At 47.4% G+C, this 21851-nt stretch overlaps 2 protein-coding genes across 5 annotated transcripts; both read left to right on the forward strand.

The window, feature by feature from the left end:
- The first annotated feature begins 7661 nt into the window (after nt 1–7661).
- Nucleotides 7662–11832, forward strand: LOC123068270 (beta-1,2-xylosyltransferase XYXT1). The gene is made up of 5 exons (XM_044490796.1): nt 7662–8031; nt 8127–8189; nt 8343–8441; nt 8613–8702; nt 10488–11832. Exons 1-5 carry the CDS (start codon nt 7884–7886, stop codon nt 11666–11668), a joined length of 1581 nt encoding a protein of 526 aa, XP_044346731.1. The 5' UTR covers nt 7662–7883; the 3' UTR covers nt 11669–11832.
- A 3556-nt stretch (nt 11833–15388) lies between these two features.
- Nucleotides 15389–19801, forward strand: LOC123068271 (beta-1,2-xylosyltransferase XYXT1). 4 transcript variants are annotated; one of them, XM_044490797.1, is made up of 5 exons: nt 15389–15791; nt 15901–15966; nt 16199–16285; nt 16401–16475; nt 18405–19801. In XM_044490797.1, exons 1-5 carry the CDS (start codon nt 15623–15625, stop codon nt 19589–19591), a joined length of 1584 nt encoding a protein of 527 aa, XP_044346732.1. In that variant the 5' UTR covers nt 15389–15622; the 3' UTR covers nt 19592–19801. The 4 variants fall into 4 exon arrangements, with proteins under 4 accessions (XP_044346732.1, XP_044346733.1, XP_044346734.1 ...); XM_044490798.1 differs by having other exon boundaries at nt 16404–16475; XM_044490799.1 differs by having other exon boundaries at nt 16205–16285.
- Nucleotides 19802–21851: the final 2050 nt, after the last annotated feature.

A 21851-nucleotide genomic window follows, 5' to 3' on the forward strand; every position in this document is an offset into this window, starting at 1 on the left:
GATTAATGCCATCTGCGCTTAGACCAAACCATACGTTCCTTGGGTCACCTGCAAACTCCTCCCAGTACTTTCTCTCGATTTTTCTCCACTGCGAACCGTCAGCGGGTACTCTCAACTTTCCGTCTTTCTTACGGTCTTCTGCGTGCCACCGCATTGCATTCGCATGCTCTTTGTTTTGGAACAAACGTTTCAACCGTGGTATTATAGGAGCATACCACATCACCTTGGCAGGAATCTTCTTCCTGGGGCGCTCGCCCTCGACATCACCAGGGTCATCGTGGCTGATCTTATAATGCAATGCACCGCATACCGGGCAAGCGTTCAAATCCTCGTACTCACCGCGGTAGAGGATGCAGTCATTAGGGCATGCATGTATCTTTTGCACCTCTAACCCTAGAGGGCAGACAACCTTCTTTGCTTCATACGTACTCTCGGGCAATTCGTTATCCTTTGGAAGCATATTCTTTATCATTACCAGCAACTTTCCAAATCCCTTGTCAGATACACCATTCTCTGCCTTCCATTGCAGCAATTCAAGTGTGGTGCCCAACTTTTTTTGTCAGCTTCGCAATTTGGGTACAACAATTTCTTGTGATCCTCTAACATGTGCTGCAACTTCGTCCTCTCCAGATCACTTGCGCAGTTTCTCTTTGCATCGGCAATAACCCGACCTAGATCATCAGCGGGCTCATCTGATGCCTCTTCTTCAGCTTCTTCCCGCATTGCCGGCTCAGCTTCTTCCCCCATTGTTGTATCATCGTATTCAGGAACCCATGGCCAGGATAGCCGCCGTCGTCCTCTTCTTCTTCATTGTCTTCCATCATAACCCCTATTTCTCTGTGCTTGGTCCAAACATTATAGTGGGGCATGAAACCGGACTTAAATAGGTGGACGTGAATGGTTTTTGACGTAGAGTAACTGTGACCATTCTTACAGCCAGCACATGGACAAGGCATAAAACCATCCGCCCGCTTGTTTGCCTCAGCGGCCCACAGAAAAGTATGCACGCCATTAATGAACTCGGGAGAGCATTGGTCATCATACATCCATTGTCGGCTCATCTTCATTACACAACACCGAATAGACCAAATTAATACAAGTTCATACATAAATTTTATACATAAAGTTCATATACATCACTTAATTAAATGCAACATACAAATAACTCTCTAGCTAAAGAATTTAAATGCAACAACAAATGCGATGAAGATCGCAACTAAGATAACAATTGATCCAACAGCATAATGATACCAAGCCACACTATCAATGTTATATTTTCTAATCTTTCTAATCTTTAACCTTATTTTCTCCATCTTGATCCTGTGATCATCGACGACATCGGCAACATGCAACTCCAATTCCATCTTCTCCCCCTCAATTCTTTTCATTTTTTCTCTCAAATACTCGTTTTCTCTTTCAACTAAATTTAACCTCTCGACAATAGGGTCAGTTGGAATTTCCGGTTCACATACCTCCTAGATAAAAATATCTATGTCAACTTGATGGGCATAATTTGTCATAAACACGAAATGCAACAACTAGTTTTAAAAGAGAATATACCACATCCAAATCATAACAAGGACGAGGGCCGACGGGGACGGATATCAAAACCATGGCACTATGTATAACAAACAACGTACGGGTAAGATAATTATACGATTAACTATAGGACAGTGCTAACTTCCATACGTACTGAAGTTAAGCAATAGATCCGCACGATTCCTCCGTAGCTTGCATGCATGCATTAACTTCATCTTATTTTCTTTCTTTTTTTCCTTATGTGTCCGCTATCCATTAGCAGTTAATCCACGGCTACTAATCATATACATGCAGAAAAAAACGAAATTGATGATGTCATCAAAGATTCTTTCCAATGCAAAAATTTAAAATATTTTGTAGCTCAAACCGTTGGTCCGATTAAAAAACTGTTTTCACATAAAAGATTCGTCGCGACGAGACCTTCAAAACTAGATCCCATGTTGATATATTTCAATGACTTTTTTTTCGTGTCAAAAGTTATCAGACCTAGGCTAAATAAGTTATCACCTATGTGGTACGCCAGTTACCATCCTGTTTACATGGAAATTACCGGTGCATAAAAATGGCTCCTCCAACATTACCTCCATATGCAAATGCAGTAGAGCACAGGAAACCTGATCTCATTGGAAATTCTCCCTACTTCGAAAATGTGAAATATTTTATAGCTCAAACTATCGTTTTTGATTGAAAAATCGTTCTCACATAAAAAAATCCATCGCGATGAGTACTTCGAAATTAGATCTCATGTTGACATGTTTTGATCACTTTTTTGGTCAAAATTTTCCCTAAATTTATCAGTTATGTTATATGTATATTAACATGTTATTGACCGGAGATGTGTTTTTGCTTCTTTCCCCTGGGTCAAATTTACCGTGGTATTTATACCTAAGTTATCAGCTCCGGATGCATACATTACCGTGCTATTTGCACAGAAGTAACCGGGGTATGTTTCATTAAATTTTTATTTGGGTCTAAAGTTACCGCGTTGTTTATACCTAAGTTATCAGGTCTATGATGTGTTAGTTATCATGCTATTGATAAAAAAAGTTACCGAAGGTATATTTCATCAACAACCCTCCCCCACCCTTCTCCGCCGTTGTAAAAAGTTACCAGGACTGGCGCACATAAGTTATCATGTATGCGATGTGTGAGTTATCATTTTATTCACACAAAAAGTTACAAAGGGTATATTTCACCAACCACCCTCCCCTCACCCGGTTACCAAATTTACCAAGACCGGGGTACATTAGTTATCAGGTCTATGACGTGTGAGTTATCGTGCTATTCACATAGAAGTTACCGGGGGTGTATTTCATCACCCCTCCCTCGCGAAAAGTACCAGGACCAGGGTGCATTGAACAATACTTTTTTAGGTAAAGCTTACCGCAGTGTTTGCACCTAAGTTATCAGGTATGCGGAGCTTATATTATCAAGATATTTACGCAAAAGTTATTGAGGTTATATTTTTCAACAAAATTTCCCTTTGGTGTCTAAGTTATCGTGGTGTTTGTACCTAAGATACCATGTATGCGGTGTTATATTATCATGCTACCATACAGAAGTTGTAAGGGAAGTGTAGTCAACAACTTTTTTTCTTGGTCAAAGTTACCGCGGTGTTTGTAGCTAAATTATCAAGTTTGTGGTGCGTACCCGGTCTAAGTAAACGTGATATTTATACTTGAGTTATCATGTCTGCAGTGCGTATATTTGATATATAAGTATCACAAAAATTACGGGGTATCTTTTCAATACTTCTTTTTCGGATCAAAGTTATCATTGTGTTTGAACGCAAGTTACCGGAACTGCGGTGACTAAATATCATGCAACTAACACAAAAATTTAAAAGGGGGGGGGGGGTGTTTTCTTGGCGTCAAAGTTATCACGATATTTGTATGTTAGTTATCATGTTTACGGTCTGTAAATTATCATGCTATTTACATATAAAGTTACTCGGGGAACTTTTTAACCCCCCGTGGGTTAAAGTTACTTTGGTTATAACAACATTTTTCTTTGGTTAAAATTACATGGTGTTTATGCCTAAGTTATCAAATCTGCAAAGTGTCTGTTATCGTACTACTTATCACAAAAGTTGTCGGGGTGCGCGAGCGGTAATGGTGATGCATGCATAGTTGAATAGCAGGTTTCCCGGGGGGACGGGCAGTTGGGAGCTCCATCGCAACCGCGAGCATCTTACCCGACAGATGTCGAGTCGATAGGGACTGTCGGAAAACATAATGTTTGGTATTTAACTGTTTCAAGGCTTGCGGGCCGGCTGGCATGCTATGGTATTTACACAAAAATTCACTAGGAATATGTTTATTATTTTTTTCGGATGGAAGCTATCACGGTGTTTTTATGCAAGTTACCAAGTCAGTGGTGTGTCAATTACCATGCTATTTACATAGAAGTTAACGGGGTATGTTTCGACAAAAAGAATTCCTCGATCAAAAGTTACCAGGCCCTGGGTACGTAAGTTATCTGGTCCACCTTTTATAAATTATCATGTTATTTAAAAAAAATTCAGGGTGTGTTGTCAACAAATTTTTCCCCAATCAAAACTACCACAGTGTTTATACATAATTTAGGCAGTGCTTAAATCATCAGTTTATTCCCCTTGTGAAATACTTTTTAATGTATTTAAAATTGATGTAAACATGTATGCCTCCCCCACTATAGTCAGTACATGATGCACTAGTGAAAAATAAAAAATCAGAAGATATAATGCTTTTTCCCAATGCGTAATAAAGAAGGATAAAAATATTCAGTTGGGTTCAAGTTCACAACAAGTAGTGTTAGCCCAGTTGGTTAACCTCTTTCAGGTAGCAGTAGACGACCAGAGTTCAAATCCTTGCTACAGCAATTTTTTTCTTCCACACAACACTGAATCTCGCAGAAAAAAAAAGGAACTGCGAACAGAAAAAAAAAACATGATCGCGCTGGGGAACGGAAGGGATCTGCAAACGGAAAAAAGGATCGCGAGGGGGGAACGGGATCGTACGTGCCTATCCTTAACTGCCAGTCGGCAGGAAAATAGTTTTTCCGTTAACTATTATCCAAATCACACAAACATCAATTTGGTAATGTAAAACATTCATGAACAAGAGCCTCACCACAAGGTGGTACCGGCGACGGGATGGTGCGGGCGATCGATGGTGGTTACGACGGAGATTTAGAAGGCACTAAGTAAACCACACCTACATATGCAAACTAAGTGTTATTTCTGACCTCAAATTGCATATAAATCAAATACTAGCACATATAATTCCTCCCAAATTAATCACTATACAAAGCATTGCAAGAGCTAATCTAGCAATGAGAGTTGAAAGGACAAAGTTGATAACCTTTGTGATCATTTGAATGGATGGGAGCCTTCAAATCTTGACAAATTTTGGGCAAAATTTATGAGGAGCTCGAGAGGAAGAGGGAAAGAACAGAGAGAGGAGAGGAAAAAAAGGGAAGAACGGAGTGGCTCGGGTGGACGAAGGGTTTATGTACGTCGACCTTTAGTACCGGTTCGTGTCACGAACCGGTACTAAAGATGCTGGACGGGCCCCAGACTGACAACACCCTGCCACCACCCTCTGTAGTACCGGTTCGTGGCACGAACCGATACTAAAGGTTCGCCACGAACCGGTACTAATGAGAACGGCCGGCTAGCCGTTGGAACCGGTACTAATGGACACATTTGTGCCGGCTCAAAATCAAACCGGTACTAATGTGTCTCATATTAGGTCTTTTTTTTACTAGTGGTACTTGCTCATTAGTGCAGTCGCGGTCGGGATGGTTGAGGCCATGTTGTCGCGGACGAAGTTAATGATTGGACATGGGACGAACATGCGTGGCAACTGCCCAGCGAGAGGTGCTCACGTCTGGAATTAGTACAACTTAATCAAACCGTTGAGTTGGGTGATCTGTTCCAGCTTCTAACTTAGGATAGGAAGAGCAGACCATGATCTGTCGGAGCCTCGACCACTCGGGACGCACAAAGTAGGTTGTTCCACGTGTTTGCGGTTTGGTTAGGACAGCCTGACACCAAGTCGACTGGGTTAAGTACATCGTCAATTAAAGACTAGTAGATCTTGATTGCATTTTGGCCGTGTTTATCGCAGTGGACCTGCTCTATGGTGGTGTGTTACTTCGTTCCCGCGCGCGGAGACCATTTCTAAACTGGACAGGTTACTAACCTACTACTGCTAACAATTGATCAAACGCCGCAAAAACCAAAAATATAGTAGTAGACTAGTTAATTTCCACATGAAGTTAGGCGGTGTATGAAGACCGTACGTCCCTGCGTGCAAAGCAACGCACATACATCGACCATGTCGACCCAGAGTCTAGAAAGAAGATACACATTCCTGTCATGGAAAGAGACTCTGCGCATCAAAGATCAAACTCCTCCGTGTAGTTAGGCAGGACCATCGACCCAAAACACTGTACTTACTTGCCCGAGCCGAGAGCGCTTTAATCATGGGTTTAGTCCCTGTCGCGCCGACCTAACAAGTAACAACGACGACGAGTGCACCATGTTAGACCAAAAGTCAGGCGATCGTCCGGTTATAAAGCCCGTGGTGCCACTGTTGTTGTTTCCGTTCCTTCTTTCCGTGTCATCCGTGTTTGTTAAAAATAAAAGGGATAAGTATATTTTTCGTCCCTCAACTATATCGAAAGTATAAAAATCGTCCCTCAACTTCAAAACCAGCAAAGCTTAGCCCCTCAACTTCTTAAACCGGATAACTTTAGTCCCTGATACTGCTTTGGGTGGTTTTACGGTTGACGTGGCATGGTTTGACTGATTAGGATGGTTTCGTGTTCGTCGACGAAGTGGAGGCTGCCGGTCACAGAACGCTGGAAACCATGTACGCCATCTTCGGTCTGCTACTACTCCGGCCAAGCTCCCTTTGACTACATCGAGCTGCCATTCCCAGCTGGCTGTAGCGGTCGCACCACCATTACCACCCCAAGTGTACCTGCGTCCGTGTTTGCTGGAGCTGCACTCTGCCTGGTTGCCGCATCTACCGAGCTCGCGTCGTGCTGCTCGGACAACCATCGAACGCGATATTCACTTAGTCACCGCCATCGCTGTCATGCCTGTTGTACTGCTGCTGCAGCCCCAGCGTCAGCAACACGCCGCCTGCGCCGTCGCCCAAGGCCAGCCCGTCGTATATGTGGAAGTCGAGGTGCGGTGGTGGTCCATGATGCCGATGCTCTCCATCCGTGCCGGGGTGCCGAAGACTTTGACAAGAAGGCGAGCGAGCTGGCGTCATGCACATGCAGCTGCGCCCATGTCGGCTTCCGGTCATCCGCCCCAGCATGCTCGCCCGTTGTCTACAACAATACAATCACCTTGGCATGGCTACCAGCCGCCCGTGCTCATTGGACACAACATGTAGATTGTAGATCATGTGAGTTATTTGACGAAATGCACGCACATAGGGCGGTAGCTAGGCTAGGAGACCACGACTCTCATGGCCGGGACGCAGGTGACGCACCACGACATGTTGTTTGCAGGTAGAGTACATGCATGGTGCTGGCATTTTCGCCATGGACGTGGTAAGGACTCAAGGGTGGCAGCCCATACGAATGGCACCTTCATCGGCGTCGAAGGCAGCAGGGAGCCGAGCAACGCCAAGTCACCTTGGTGGCGCAGCAGGAGAAGCACGTCGCCGGCCTATCACGCGGCCATGTGCATGCTGCAGCAACCGGTGGACTGCGCGGTATGGACGAAACTATCCGAAACAGTCAAAACCATGCATCTCATCAGTAAAACCATCTAAAGCGGTATCAGGGACTAAAATTATCCGGTTTAAGAAGTTGAGGGACTACGTTTTATTGGTTTTGAAGTTAAGGGATCATTTCTATACTTTGGATATAGTTGAGGGACGAAAAATATACTTATCCCAAAATAAAATAAACCAGCGACGTGCCTAAGTACAGGCAGATCACGGGCCCGGCCAACCGCCCAATGATAGGCCGACATCACCAGTCACGAGCAACTAACCAACCAGCCTCGCCGCCGGTCAACCGCCGGTGCAAATTCGTGGCTCTCCGAGGGGCGCAACTGCAAAAGGTGCCACCTGGTCAGATGGGTACAAAAGCGAGCAGCAGCCTGAAGCCAAGTCCTACACCGCCACACCTCCTCGCCTGCTTTCTGTCCCCGTCTCTCTTCTATCTCCATGTAAAGTTGAGACGTCGACGAAGAAACAGGAGGCGGAGGAAGAAACAAAGAAAGCTCGACCGTGTCGCCGGGCTCGTGCGCGGTGCCGGAACAGGTCGTCGTCGGCGTCGCACGAGAGGATTGCCTGTTGTGTACGCGTCGAGGTGCCGGAGGGACAGAGGAGGAGGAGATGGGCGCCGGCGAGGGGAAGCAGGGGAAGGGGCTTGTGAGGAGCTGGGCGCAGAGGTACCTCAACCTCGGCTTCGTCGCCGGCTTCCTGCTCGTGCTCCTCACCTACATCGTCGTCACCCAGCAGTTCGCCATCACCTCCCCCGACGGTACGTTAGACGATCAACGGCCAAACTCTATTCTCTCTGGTCTAGCACGTCGCTCAACTGTTCCATTGGTTAATTCCCTATATGTACATCTGCAGCTGTCCCCACGATGACGCCGCACCGGAAGCAGGCGATCAGCGCCCCCGGCGCCGGCGTAACAGGTGAGGAATTCGATCCATGTACTACCTGTTATACTATCTGTTATTAAGAAAGTCAACATGTCGGGAACATGGATCAACCCGCACGTAGGTGTCTCCGGTGTCTCCGCCCCCGCTTTTTTATTGATCTGATCGCGCCATGGTAATATAATCCAGGGACGCCGGAGGGTCGAGTTGAGGAGAAGGCTGAGACGAAACCTGTCGATGCTTCTTCCGGGGATGAAACTCCTAAGGAGGAGCAGCAACAACAACATGGTAAATACATACATGTACTCCGGTTACAAACTGCTTCAGACTTCAGCAGTGGCATATAGGAGTAGTATACTCGTGCCTTCTTCTTTCTAGTAGAACGGTTGATCTCTACCTGCACTTTCGAATGAATTGATGGATGGAACAATGAACGAAAGCGAGCCGTTGTTTTGCCAGATGCGGAGCCGGAATGGAAGAAGCCGGAAGACACGGTGGCGACGGAGGAAGAGCCCCCCAAAAGAGACGACACCGCTGCCGAACCGCTCGGTAAGTCCAATATTCGTTACCCTAATTAAACAAGCAGAATTAATGTGCTGTGATGTGATGACGCATTCGTTCCTACTAGGAAATATATAAATGTCTTGATTCGATTAGCTTTCGGACGTATGTATACGTACGTGCCTGGCCACTAGTATGTACTCCCTCTGTAAATTAATATAAGAGCGTTTATATCACTAAAATAGTGATCTAAACACTCTTATATTAGTTTACGGAGGGAGTAGTATGTTTGGACCATCATTCATGTTTGTTTTTCATGATCTTTTATCAAACTAGGCAATTGCCATATTTTAAGCTGGGCCCCTCAACTGTGAAAACCATCTGCATTTTGTCCCTTGTTCCACTCGGACCTGTTTTCATAATGACGTGGCACCAGCTTCGCACACATGCATGCATGATGCATGGCAGCCCACTCCCAGCAAGCTATTTTCCTTACAAAAAGGGGAAGAGTCGATGTAAATATTCTAGTAATTGAATTACTGAAAATATGCATGATGAATTTATATTTATAAAAGAAAAAGAGCAAAGAGCATACTTTGGGAAGCTATATATGGAATTCCTGGGATTCTGATACACTAGGTTTGCTTTCTCACTCTGTTTCATTTCCAAAATATTCATATTTTTTCTATAACTTTTGCTTATTATTATGTCATTCTTTTCTAAAATTGTGGTTACATACTTCACTTTTCCAACTTTACGTTTCCACCCTGTTTTCTATTAAATCTTCATTTATTCCTACTAAATTTTCATTTAAAACTTGTAGTCTCCAAACAAATAACATTTACATATTTATGTCCTATTTAAAAAAATATTTTCCCTCTATTTTATTCAGTTGAATTGAGTTTTTTTAAAAAGTATGCTTTTCCCGAATAATTTTCAACAGGACATCTGACCAAGTGTTGACCACTTTGGGGAATTTAGGGACTTTTGTGTTGAAATGTTCTAGCATCAGACCTAACAATACCAAACCATGTATATGTATGAGAAAAGTCTAGGATAAAGAAATTTTGCCACTCAAGGGACTTCAGAAACCGCTGACTGTTTTGCCACTCAAAGGACCAAAATTTTCTGGTAGGCAACGAACACAGACTTTAGCAATAGTCTGAGGGGCCAAACATATGAATATTTGTATTATGAAAAGATATGAGTTTGTGCATAAATATGTTTGCTATTCTTCTACTCCATCCATCCCAAAATAAGTGTCTCAACTTTGTACTAGCTCTAGTATAAATTTGTATTAAGCTCAAGACACTTATTTTGGGACGGAGGAAGTATTTAACAACCTTCGTTAACATCAATGTTGTGTGGTCTGGACTCTGGTTGCAGCAAGAGAAATGCAGTTTCAGTTTTGTCATTGACGTGAAACACATCAAATAAATTGGAACTCATCTGATTTAGTTCCATGTGAAACACATCTAAGTATTGCACATCTAAGTTCTGTGGCATTGATTGTGCGAAGATTCATGTGGAGTCTTGTCACCGACACCGAACACATCAAATTAATTGGAACACATCTTTCATGATTTAGTTCCATGAGAAACACATCTAACTATTGCACATATAAGTTTTATGTCACTGATTACGCAAAGATCCATGTGTGCAATAACTATGAACCATCCAGATGTGCCAGACCCTATTCTTATTTCTCAGTACATGTTCAACAAAACGGTTGATTAATCACTCCTTTTCCTGATCTGTATTTTCATTATCTTTTTCACAAGGAAATGCTTCATGATTTATGAACCTTTTACTCATTTTTGTGGTGCTGAACAGACAACGGCAAGGTGGTGTGTACCACGGAGGGCCCCTTCTCCGACACGTGCGACGTCTTCGGTGACGTCCGGACCAACGGCACAGCTCACACCGTCACCCTCGTCCCAGCGACCGAGACGGAGAGCCGGGAGTGGAAGATTCAGCCCTACGTCCGCCGTGGCATGTCTGGCATCTCGGAGGTCACGGTGACGCAGCTCGACTCGACCTCCGCGGCATCCCCGGCGCCGGCGTGCACGGTGACGCACCGCGTCCCGGCCATCGTGTTCGCGCTCGGTGGGCTAACAGGCAACTACTTCCACGACTTCAGCGATGCGCTGGTGCCACTATTCGTGGCGTCACGGCGATATGGCGGCGAGGTCCAGCTATTGGCCAGCAACATCCAGCCATGGTGGCTCGGCAAGTACGAGGCCGTGGTGAGACGGCTGTCCAAGTACGACGTCGTGGACCTCGATCATGATGATCAGATCCGGTGCTTTCCGAGCGTCACTGTCGGGCTACGCATGCACAAGGAATTCGACATCGTGCCGGAGTTGGTCCCCGGCGGCGCCCCCCTCTCCATGGTCGACTTCACCGCCTTCCTCCGCGAGACCTACACCCTACCCCGCGCCGCGCCCATCAGCCTTATGAAGGACATCAGCCCGCCGGAGGACCAGGAGAAGAGGAAACCGCGGCTGATGCTGCTCCACCGTGGCCACTACCGGAAGTTCGTGAACGTGCCTGAGATCGTGAAGGCGGCGGAGAAGGCCGGGTTCGAGGTGTCCATCGCCGACCCGCGGTTCGACGTGCGGGTGGAGGAGCTGGCCCGGTCGGTGAACTCGTTCGACGTGCTGCTGGGCGTGCACGGCGCCGGGCTGACCAACGCCGTGTTCATGCCCACGGGGGCGGTGGTGATCCAGGTGGTGCCGTACGGGAACCTAGAGCACATGGCGAAGGTGGACTTCGGCGACCCCGTGGCGGACATGGGGCTCCGGTACCTCGAGTACAGCATCACGGCGGAGGAGAGCACGCTGCTGGAGATGCTGGGGCCGGACCACCCCGTGATCAAGGACCCCGAGTCGGTGCACCGGAGTGGGTGGGACAAGGTCGCCGAGTACTACCTCGGCAAGCAGGACGTGCGCGTTGACGTGGAGCGCTTCGCGCCCACGCTTGCTCTGGCCATCGAACATCTTCGACAGAAGTAGAAAATTGCATGGGCCACCGAGAATTCGTTTTTTTTTGTTGGTACAGTTTCGGGGCATTCTATGGCCTCTGAATTTGGTGGAGCATACATACATAGAAGAATTGCTGGTATATTGGTTGATTTATTTACCTCAAGTGAATAGAAAAATTAACTTGTTTCAGTAAATGCAATGTGTTTGGTAAGGAGTTACTGAACTAAGCAAGAGGTTTTTAAACTTCACACCACACCAAAACTCAACGAAAAGTAGCATTGGTAGCTGTTAATACATCGTTTTTGCTACTCACATGAGAATTAGTCAAGTCTCTCAACTACGGAACCATTTTGTTAATTATATGTGCTCTTTTCTTCCTACTGCCAAAAGGTTTTCACACATGTATAGGTTGGATTACTATAAAACCAAAATTGTTGGCAAAGTGGTAGCAAAAAGGCTTCGTGAACAATATCCAACCGCGAACCAACCTGTGGTTGGATGGTTAGAGAGAATGCGGTGTCCCCAGCCCATTAGAGTTCAATTTCAAGATGATATGCCGGTTCAGTCGTTCGGAAGTGCTCATAAGGATAGAGTATGCATGTGTGCGTTCATAGAGGTGAGTGTATGCGCGAGCGCGTGTATATGAGCGCTTGCGTCTGTATTGTGTTAAAAAACAATATCCAACCTTGTGCCGCATTGTTCGTGATAGAATTTCACCCATATCCACTCGCATTTCTCGCCGCCGGCCACCCCTATCCGCGACCCCGGCGACAGATCCGCCCCCCCCCCCCCGCATGTGGCGCGGGATGTGGAGCGTCAGCTGCTCCGCCGGTAGTAGTGCCGATGAGGAGCGCAAGCGCTGCGTCGCTGCTGACAAGGCGCGGAAGTGCTCCGCCCGCCGGTACACCAACCGCGGCCTTGAGCTGCCGGCGTCCCTCCTCCGTCGCGAGACAGAGGAGTACGAGCGGCGGCAAGCTCGGCTCTCCAGCGCGAGCGACTCGCGCACGCCGCTGCCGCATGTCAAGAGGGAGGCGGAGGAACTCCCCCCGCTCCGTGTGGTGAAGAGGGAGCCTGAGACGGAGCAGCCGTGCGCCAGCATCGTCGGGCCGGAGGACTATCACCCCCTCCCCCTCTTCGAGGTGGACGCCATCGAGGCGGTGATTCTCGAGCGCAGTGCGTGGGAGGAGGAGGAGGTGGCGCAGCGCCGCCATTGGGGCGAGGAGATCAGCCAGGTCTTGTACGAGCAGGCCCTTGCCAGGGCGCGGGAAATTCAACGAGAAGACGGGGGCGTGGTGCCGCGAAGCCGATGCAGAAGACTCCATGTTCATTGACCTCACCTCCGACGACGATGACGAGTGATCGCCGCCACGCCGCAGTGTTGCCGCCGGACCCAGAGGGCTTTGGTGAGCCCCACTTTGGGCAGTTAAGGTCAGGGTTAGTCCGACGCTTCGACGAATCTACCATGTGTAAATCAATGAACTCATATATGTGTCGATGATCAACTTCTATCTACTATCGTTTCTTGTTCAGCGCAATGTTGACGTCGACGCAATGAGGAACGTGCCCCGCGACGGATGCTAGGGACTGCCTATCGAGCTGCTGGGAGGCGTAGAAGTAGGAAGGCTTGTATTGTTCCGGCAAAAATAGAGCCAGAGGCGCCGCCTTGGGTCCCAGGCCCTCCCCGCCGCCTACACGTTTGCTGCCACACCCACAACCCTTCTTTTTCAGCGACGTCACCTCCTTTGCCTTTTGTTTAAGGCGGTTGGATTGCCGTGCCGCCTAGTTGATCTTTCTGGCGGCCACCTTCTTCGGATCCTCCACCACCGTCATTTTCGGCAGCTTTTTGTATAGGTCCATGCGACAATGAAAAGGGGCAGGAATTGGGGTGGAGAGCTAGAGGGGGTGGGGGTAGTATAAGAGAGAGTTGAGACGGGGGGTTGCCGCAAAAACAGTAAGGCCAGCTCCGAATGCATGGGCTTCACCTCAGTATTGGGTGTGCCAGGGGTGTTGCAGTCTAACGTGGCTGGTGTCTGGACTCCTGCAAAGCCCCCTGGTTTGCTTCATGTTTTCAGGAAAACGGACACCGGGTCTAGTCCACGAACAAACGCGGAAAACCGTTGTATGGCTTGCAGCGCCTGGTCAGCTGGGTCCGGACAGGTGCCAGCGGTTTCAGGGCCGGCGTGGGAGATGCCCTTATAAGGGGGTGAGCGTCTACCTTATTATGCTCGTTATGGCAATGCGGAAAATAACATGGTTTTTCAATGGTGAAATTTCACCTCCAATGCAGATTATCTACCTGCGTACACACTGATTTCATGTGTGGTCTACTCTACAACGTTCAGAACAATGATCGCTGTTTACGGTGGTGGTCTGTATGTGTTTGGAGCTAGAACCAGGGATGACGGCATATTTTATGGATAGGCCTTCCACCCGCTCGGCCATAGGAGTTTCGATTTACTAGAAGTTTGTTGTTGTGTCACAGCGGTAGTGCACACCACCGTGTGACTGCCAGTTGGCATGGTTGGCATGACCAAGTGTAAGCGTGCGTGGGTCCACCTGTAAGCACAAAAGGGGCTAGGGGCCAGTAGGCGTTGCGTGTGTACTTAAGCCCTGGAGATGGGTGTGTATCGGCATGGTTGATGAAGTAAACTGATTCCCTCACCTACCTCTCTCCTCTGCTCATCCCCTTCTCCAAGTTTCTCCTCCCCCTTCTCCCCCGATCCGATCTAGCCTACTCCGGTCGTCCCTGAAACCAGATCGGGGCGTTACATGTTGCCGGCATTTTCATTATTGTCGTGTGTGTGTGTGTGTGTGTGAGTTGATGTTTAGTGTATGCATCTTAGTCGTGCGATGTCGGTGTGTACACTTACTATGCCTTGTATCTTTTTACGCTACATTAGAAGTTAATAAAACACTTTTAAGATAAAGATACGCATACCCTACGCAGCAGCTTTGCAAGCCTGATTAGACTAAGCTAAGCCAAGTGTTTTGTCTGATGCGAGAGCTGCCGACTATGCCTTGCTAGTTTTGCTGGATCCCCTTCCCTTTCAGCTTAAAACGTGTTCGTTTTCTATCTTTCCGTCGAATGACAGATCAACAGCCCCTTTGTTATTCTAAAAAGGAACGCAGGAGCTGGGCAGTGTCCATCCGGGCCCACGCACGCTGTAACCGGCAGGCAAAAGAAGTGGAACACATCTGTTTTGCACATGCCACCTTGCCAGTGGGTGAAATCTCTCGCTGACCCATGACGCGTGCCACCATTTCTAACTCATGCACGCAGTCACTGCATTTTTTCCTACTATATAAATTGCACTGGTAATACCTACCACATTTTGTAATAAAAGAAAGAAAAAAGATGTTTCGCAGTAGTAGTAGTTTGTACTTTCTCCGTCCCATAATATAAAAGTGTTTTTGACATTAGTATAGTGTAAAAAACGTTCTTATTTTATTATGGGACGGAGGGAGTATTTTATTTTTTCGTGATCTCATGTATGTGGGGCGGTCACGGTCGGGATGGTTGGGGATGAGATGAATGATTGGAGATGCACGGGACGGGAGGAACACGCGTGGCCAGCGAGGGTTGGGTTGGGTTGGGGGCTCACCGCTCACGTCTCGAGTTAATTGCTGCTCTGCATCAAACCGCTGGGTTGGGTTGGGTGCTCTGTGCACTGTAGCGTACTACCAGGGGCGTAAGTGCAAAAGGCGCCGCCCGGACGGGTACAAAATGACCACCGACGAGAGAACGAGTGGACACGGAAGCTTTGGAACCCCAAGCCAAGCCAGAGAAGTCTCACTCTGCATCTGCATGCAGCACCACCTCGCTTGTAGCCTTCTATCCCGTCCCAAGCTATCTGCCCGGCTTTCTCCCATGTGAACCAGCCACGCCAGTCGGCCACTCAATAAACTCGTGCGGCGCACCGCCGGAAGGAAGGAAGGATCCCTCAACCCGGCCGCGGCCGGCAGGCAGAGGAGGAGGAGGCGGAGATGGTCAGCGTCGACGCGAAGCAGGCGGCGCCGGCGGCGGGGGGGAAGGGGCTGATGCTGGGGAGCTGGGCGCAGAGGCACCTCAACCTGTGCTTCGTCGCCGGCTTCCTCCTCGTGCTCCTCACCTACCTCGTCGTCTCCCAGCAGTTCGCCGTCACCTCCCCCGTCGGTACGTACTAGTACGCGGTTGAATCGATCACCCAACAAATCTACACTCTCCTCCCTCCCTCCCTCACTCGCCGCCGCGCACCGCTCATTCAGTCACTGTTGATCTGCAGCTGTCCCCACGACGACGACGCACAGGAAGCATCAGGCAGTCAAGTCCCCCGGCGCCGGCGAAGCAGGTGAGCACCCATCGCCATCCCCTGCCCTGCAATTCTCTGTCCAATTTCAACTACTCTTCGACTTCGTTCGTTCCATCGACATTGATGCCGCACTACCCCGCCGTCCGCCCGGGCCCGGCGCCGGCGTGGTGAAAAGAAAGAAAAAGAACACAATTAAGTCAACCTGTTATTTGGAAGCAGTGAGGCGTGCCTCTCTGACTCTGACTCATCGAATCATGACTAAATTGACTAGGAGTAGGATTAACGCAAGGGGATCGAGGAGGAGAGGGGAAGGCGGAGGCCAAATCAGCTCAAGAGCAGCAGCACGAGCAGCAACCGGGTAAGTATAAACATCTTCTTTTTTGCGGCGTAAATATAAATACATCTCTCTTTCTGTCGGTGGCATGGTATGGACGGAATGAGTGAGCGAAAGGGCGCTGTGTTTTTACCAAAAGCAGGGCCGCCGAAAGCAGAGGGCCGCGCGCGCGGTGTGGGGAAGAGAGACGACGACGGTGCGGCCAAGCCGTTCGGTATGTCCAATATTCCTCCTCCCCCTAACTAAACTACTCCTAGTATAGCAGAATTAATGTGATGAGATGACGCATTTTATTCCTGCTACTTTTAGAAAATATATACAGTACAAGGGTAATGGTTTGATTCGATTCGTGTAAGTAGCTTTCGGACCTACTCTATGTACCTACTGCCTGCTCACTAATAATGCTATAAATGTGCCGATTCGATCCGATTATCTTTGGGACGTACGTACTGTACGTATCTGGTGTAGTAGTAGTACTAGTATTTGGATCAAGTTTTATGAATGAAACTAGGCTATTTGCCCCCCAAAAAAGTGGTCCCTCAAGTGCCGAAACCGTCTGAATTTAGTTCATTCCTGCATCGTTTTTTTACAATAAACAAGAAAAACGGAGGATAGTTGTTTTCATGTGCGAATGTTTTCTATTCATCCAAAAAAGATAGTAGCACATTTTTCGACGGCCCCTGTTTTCTACAATAATAATGCTGGACTTACGGAACAGTTTTGATAGTTGTTTTCATGTGTGAACATTTTTCTCATGTGTGAATGTATATGTCTTTATCCCCAATAACACCCCCTGATTTCCAAACCACCCCACCCTCCCCATTTTGATGGTGGGCCTCCATGCCATCCCGCAAGTTCCTTTCTTCAAACAAAAAAAAAACCAGTAGGAGTACAATTACCCCTTTCTACAAATTAGTTGAGTTTCAAGAAATGCATGAAACTTTCACATGTCAATGTTTTTCCTTCTTTTGCATTTTTTGTTCCTATTTCCCGTTTTTCATGTTTCATGTTTTTGTTCCTATTTTTGCATGGAGCCGTCCCACATCATTGTCAAAATACTTTTCAACGGGACAAATGGCCATGTCCAGACCGCTTTAGGGACCATATTGATTTTTGTGATGAAGATGTTTCTTGAATTGGACCTAACAATACCAACCAAATCTTACCAATTTAGGGACTTCTCGGCATAAAATTAAGTCCACGGTTTGACTATTTTGAGTACGGGTGGAGCTAGCAGCGGGTTTACGCCTAGGCTGGGCTAGCTTAAGCAATGAACTCACACATCATTGTCAAAATACTTTTCAACGGGACAAATAACAAGTCTAGACCACTTTAGGGACCATATGGATTTTTGTGCTGAAGAAGTTTCTTGTATTGGACCTAACACTACCAAACAAATCTTACTATTTAGGGACTTCTTGACATAAAAAATAGTTCACGGTTTGACTATATTAAGTAGGGTGGAGCTAGAAAACAAATTTGATGGCGTTATCTCCATTACACTAGGTTCAACTTTCACAAAGAAACAACACTTGATGCTAATCTAGTGCACCCAATGTTCCTACCTAAACGTAAGATGTTTTGGCAGTTTAATTTGAACTGCCTAAACGTCTTACATTTAGAAACAGAGGTAAGTAAGATTTAGTGAAGGATCTCCAGAAGTCATTGGGGTCAGCTCATCCAGTCCAGGCAGCTCCGTCCCTTGGCGGAGCTAACAGTGCTAGCTTAACCAATGAATTTCGTTGTTTTCCTTTCTAACAAGCAATTGCAAGGAACGTTGTTACTGCATAGGGGCCACTGACATAATAGTTTTGGTATCAAATAAAAGGGGCCGAGCACAAACTTTGGAATATATGTCTAAAGAGTTTTGTATAGCTAAGTCGATGTATTGAGTTTCTAATGTCTTTCATGTTAAGATACGCGCACAACATGGAATCATAATTAGACAGGGCGGTTAACATCATCAACCAAGATATAAGAAAATTTTAAAGATATGCACGCGCAAATGAATTATATGAAGGAATTAAAATGCAGTTTAAGACTTCATTCAGTTGCATGGCACATATCAATTAATTCCACTTGATCAATAAAATGCTCAATGATCAATGAAGCTGACAAATCACTGTCCCTTTTTTTTGAGCAGACAACGGCAAGGTGGTGTGCAGAGCGAGCCCCTTCTCCTACACCTGCGATGTCTTCGGCGATGTCCGGACCAACGGCACGGCCCACACCGTCACCCTGGTGCCGGTCACGTCCCGGACAGAGCGCCGGGAGTGGAGCATCCAGGCCTACGCCCGCTTCAACATGACCGGCATCCCCAACGTCACGGTGACGCAGCTCGACTCGACGTCCGTGGCGTCCCCGGCGCCCGCGTGCACGGTCACGCACCGCGTCCCGGCCATCGTGCTCGCGCTCGGCGGCCACCTGGGCAACTACTTCCACGACTTCAGCGACGCGCTGGTGCCGCTGTTCGTGGCGTCGCGGCGGTACGGCGGCGAGGTCCAGCTCCTGGCCGGCAACATCCAGCCCTGGTGGCTCGGCAAGTACGAGGCCGTCGTGCGGCGGCTGACAAAGTACGAGGTCCTGGACCTCGACCACGACGACCAGATCCGGTGCTTCCGGCACGTCACCGTCGGCCTCAACATGCACAAGGAGTTCAACATCGTGCCGGAGCTGGTCCCCGGCGGCGTCCCGCTCTCCATGCTCAATTTCACCGCCTTCCTCCGCGAGACCTACTCCCTGCCGCGCGCCGCTCCCATCAGCCTGACTAATAACAAGAGCAGCCCGCCGGTGGACGACAACAAAAACAAGAAGCCGCGGCTGATGCTGCTCGACCGGGGCCACTACCGGAAGCTCGTCAACGTGCCGGAGATCGTCAAGGCGGCGGAGAAGGCCGGGTTCGAGGTGACCATAGCGGACCCGCGGTTCAACGTGCGCGTCAAGGAGCTGGCCCTCTCCGTGAACTCGTTCGACGTGCTGCTCGGCGTGCACGGCGCCGGCCTCACCAACTCGGCGTTCCTGCCGCCGGGGGCGGTGGTCATCCAGGTGGTGCCCTACGGCAAGCTGGAGCCGATGGCGCAGAGGGAGTTCGGCGACCCCGCGGCCAACATGGGGCTCCGGTACCTCGAGTACAGCATCTCGGTGGAGGAGAGCACGCTGCTGGAGACGCTGGGGCCGGACCACCCCGCCATCAAGGACCCCGATTCGGTCCACCGGAGCGGCTGGGACAAGGTCGCCGAGTACTACCTCGGCAAGCAGAACGTGCGCGTCGACGTCGAAAGGTTCGCGCCGACGCTCGCGCTCGCGCTCGACCATCTCCGGCGGCACTAGCTTAGGGTTACATGCCCGTGAGGGATGACGACACAGACCGTTTGTACATCCGCTAGCTGCAAAGGAGTTCACATTTTCCTTTTTGAGTATATAATGATGATTCGGGGCATTTTATGGCCACTGAATTTCGTGAAGAATACATATAGGAATTTGTTGGTGCTATATTGGTCGATTTACTTTACATAGTGAGTGAATCGAAACTTACCGAAATGGCGAAATGTTGGTACTTTCTTTTTGAAGAAAACAACGAGCTTTCTCGTCGATTTTCATTAGAGAAACCCCCCACAAGTTCTATAAATAAAGTATCATAACAAAGCAAAGGAAAGGCGCACATGCCAAACAGCTAAACGTAAACGTGCTAGAGAACGAGAAAAAAAAATAGACACGCTAGATCACTACTGCACGCAGGCAGAGTCAACCAGCAAGCACACCAGAAAGTTGTTATTTAAAGTAACACAGATCTCCCGGGAGCTTAAGGAATGATGCCCCGAGAACCATAAAAAAAAAACAATCCAGTCAATGATAACCTAGTATCAGCTGCAAATCTTTCTAGCAAGACGATTCCATCCATGAATAATGGAAAAGGTTTCTGTCTTGGCTTTTCTGCAACATGCTCCAAGATTTCAAAATCTAGCACAATTTGAAAACCACAGAAGATGGATCATTAAGAAATTTTCGATCAAAACAAGCGCTATTTCTAGTTTTTCAGATTGTCCATCATACAATGGCCCTCAACTAGTTAATTTGTCGATTAATTCCTACTCGTTGTGTCACCGAGTAGCTGATAAACTGATAAATCGGTCAATTAATTTATTAAATTGGTGATTAACTTGTGTATTAGTCTAGTAATTCCCTACTTGCCAGACAATCGAGCAGCTACCAGTTAACGAATTCATCAACAATTAACTTAATAAACATACTAAAAACTTCATCCTATTTAATCCCCTATTCGCCAGACAATCAAGCAGCTGCCAGTTAACGAATTCATCAACAATGAACTTAATAGACACACTAAAAACTTCAGCCTATTTAATCCCCTACTTGCCAGACAATCGAGCAGCTACCAGTTAACGATTTCATCAATAATGAACTTAATAGACACACTAAAAACTTTAGTAGAAAGCATAACACTTCGTCCTGCCTAATTATACGAGGGGGCACACTGGAACTCATGTTGTGAGTTGTGAGAGCATCGCCATCTTAACACCGACGCTAGCCACCATGTCACATCCTACAGTCTTCACACATCGCCCAATTTGGTTTATAGAAAACAGAGTGTTTTTTTAAAAAAATTGCATTGTTGGTCAACTGATGGTTCTTGCTTTGATACATTATTCCCATGTGTGCACTATTGTGTATATTGGTTAGTACTAGTGGATTATAATTTAGAAATGGCCTGCTGCATGTGTGACTTTTTCTCTCTCTCATTTATGCACATCATTTAGCTAGGACAAAGTGACCTTAAACTGTTGAAACGTCTTATATTTAGACACAGACGTAGTATATCGATGAAAGTGCAAAAATCATTTTGGCGCCATGCGTGTGCTGTAAAAAATAGAAAGTGCTGCATGCCTAATGATTAGCACCACGCGTTTGCAACCAGTCGTAATCTCGCCAGCTCTCTAATGCAGACTGCCTGTGGGCCAGGTTACTGCCAAATCCTGCAGTTCTTTTGGCAAAAAACTGTCAATCTGTCATTCGATTAGATAGGAACAACCCCTTTTTTAAGCAAAAATAGGGAAGGGAATCCAGCAGAACTAGCAAGGCATAATCGCCAGCTCTCGCATCAGACAAAACCCTACCCTCTTGGCCGTGGATTTATTAGCTTAATCACATTTGATTGGAAGCTGCTGCTTGGGGTCTACGAACCTGGGGAAGGGCCCATCCTTAACTAAACTAATCAGAGGATAAACTAGTACAGTACTGATTAAGCTAGCTTTCGCCCATATGCAGAGGCCGGGGGTTATCCTTCTTTTCTAAAAAAAAAAAACTGATTAAGCTAGCTTAACTAATCTGCCAGCTACAGTTGCGTCTTCTTAATACCGTTTGTATGGAATCCATGCACGTGCTATACATGATGATGGTCAGCGAGCACATGGCCAGCACGAGGATACCCAGCGAAGGTGTAGCGGTCTTCTGTCGGTGCAACAAGCGGGAGAAGAATCTGTCGTCGGTTCATCGTCCATGTACAACACTATCTGAACTTTCATTTTGTAGCTCTAATTTTAAACTCATGTTTTCTTATTCCAACAGCAGCAAC

Source organism: Triticum aestivum, chromosome 3B (genome assembly GCF_018294505.1).
Source record: "Triticum aestivum cultivar Chinese Spring chromosome 3B, IWGSC CS RefSeq v2.1, whole genome shotgun sequence".
NCBI lineage: Eukaryota > Viridiplantae > Streptophyta > Magnoliopsida > Poales > Poaceae > Triticum > Triticum aestivum.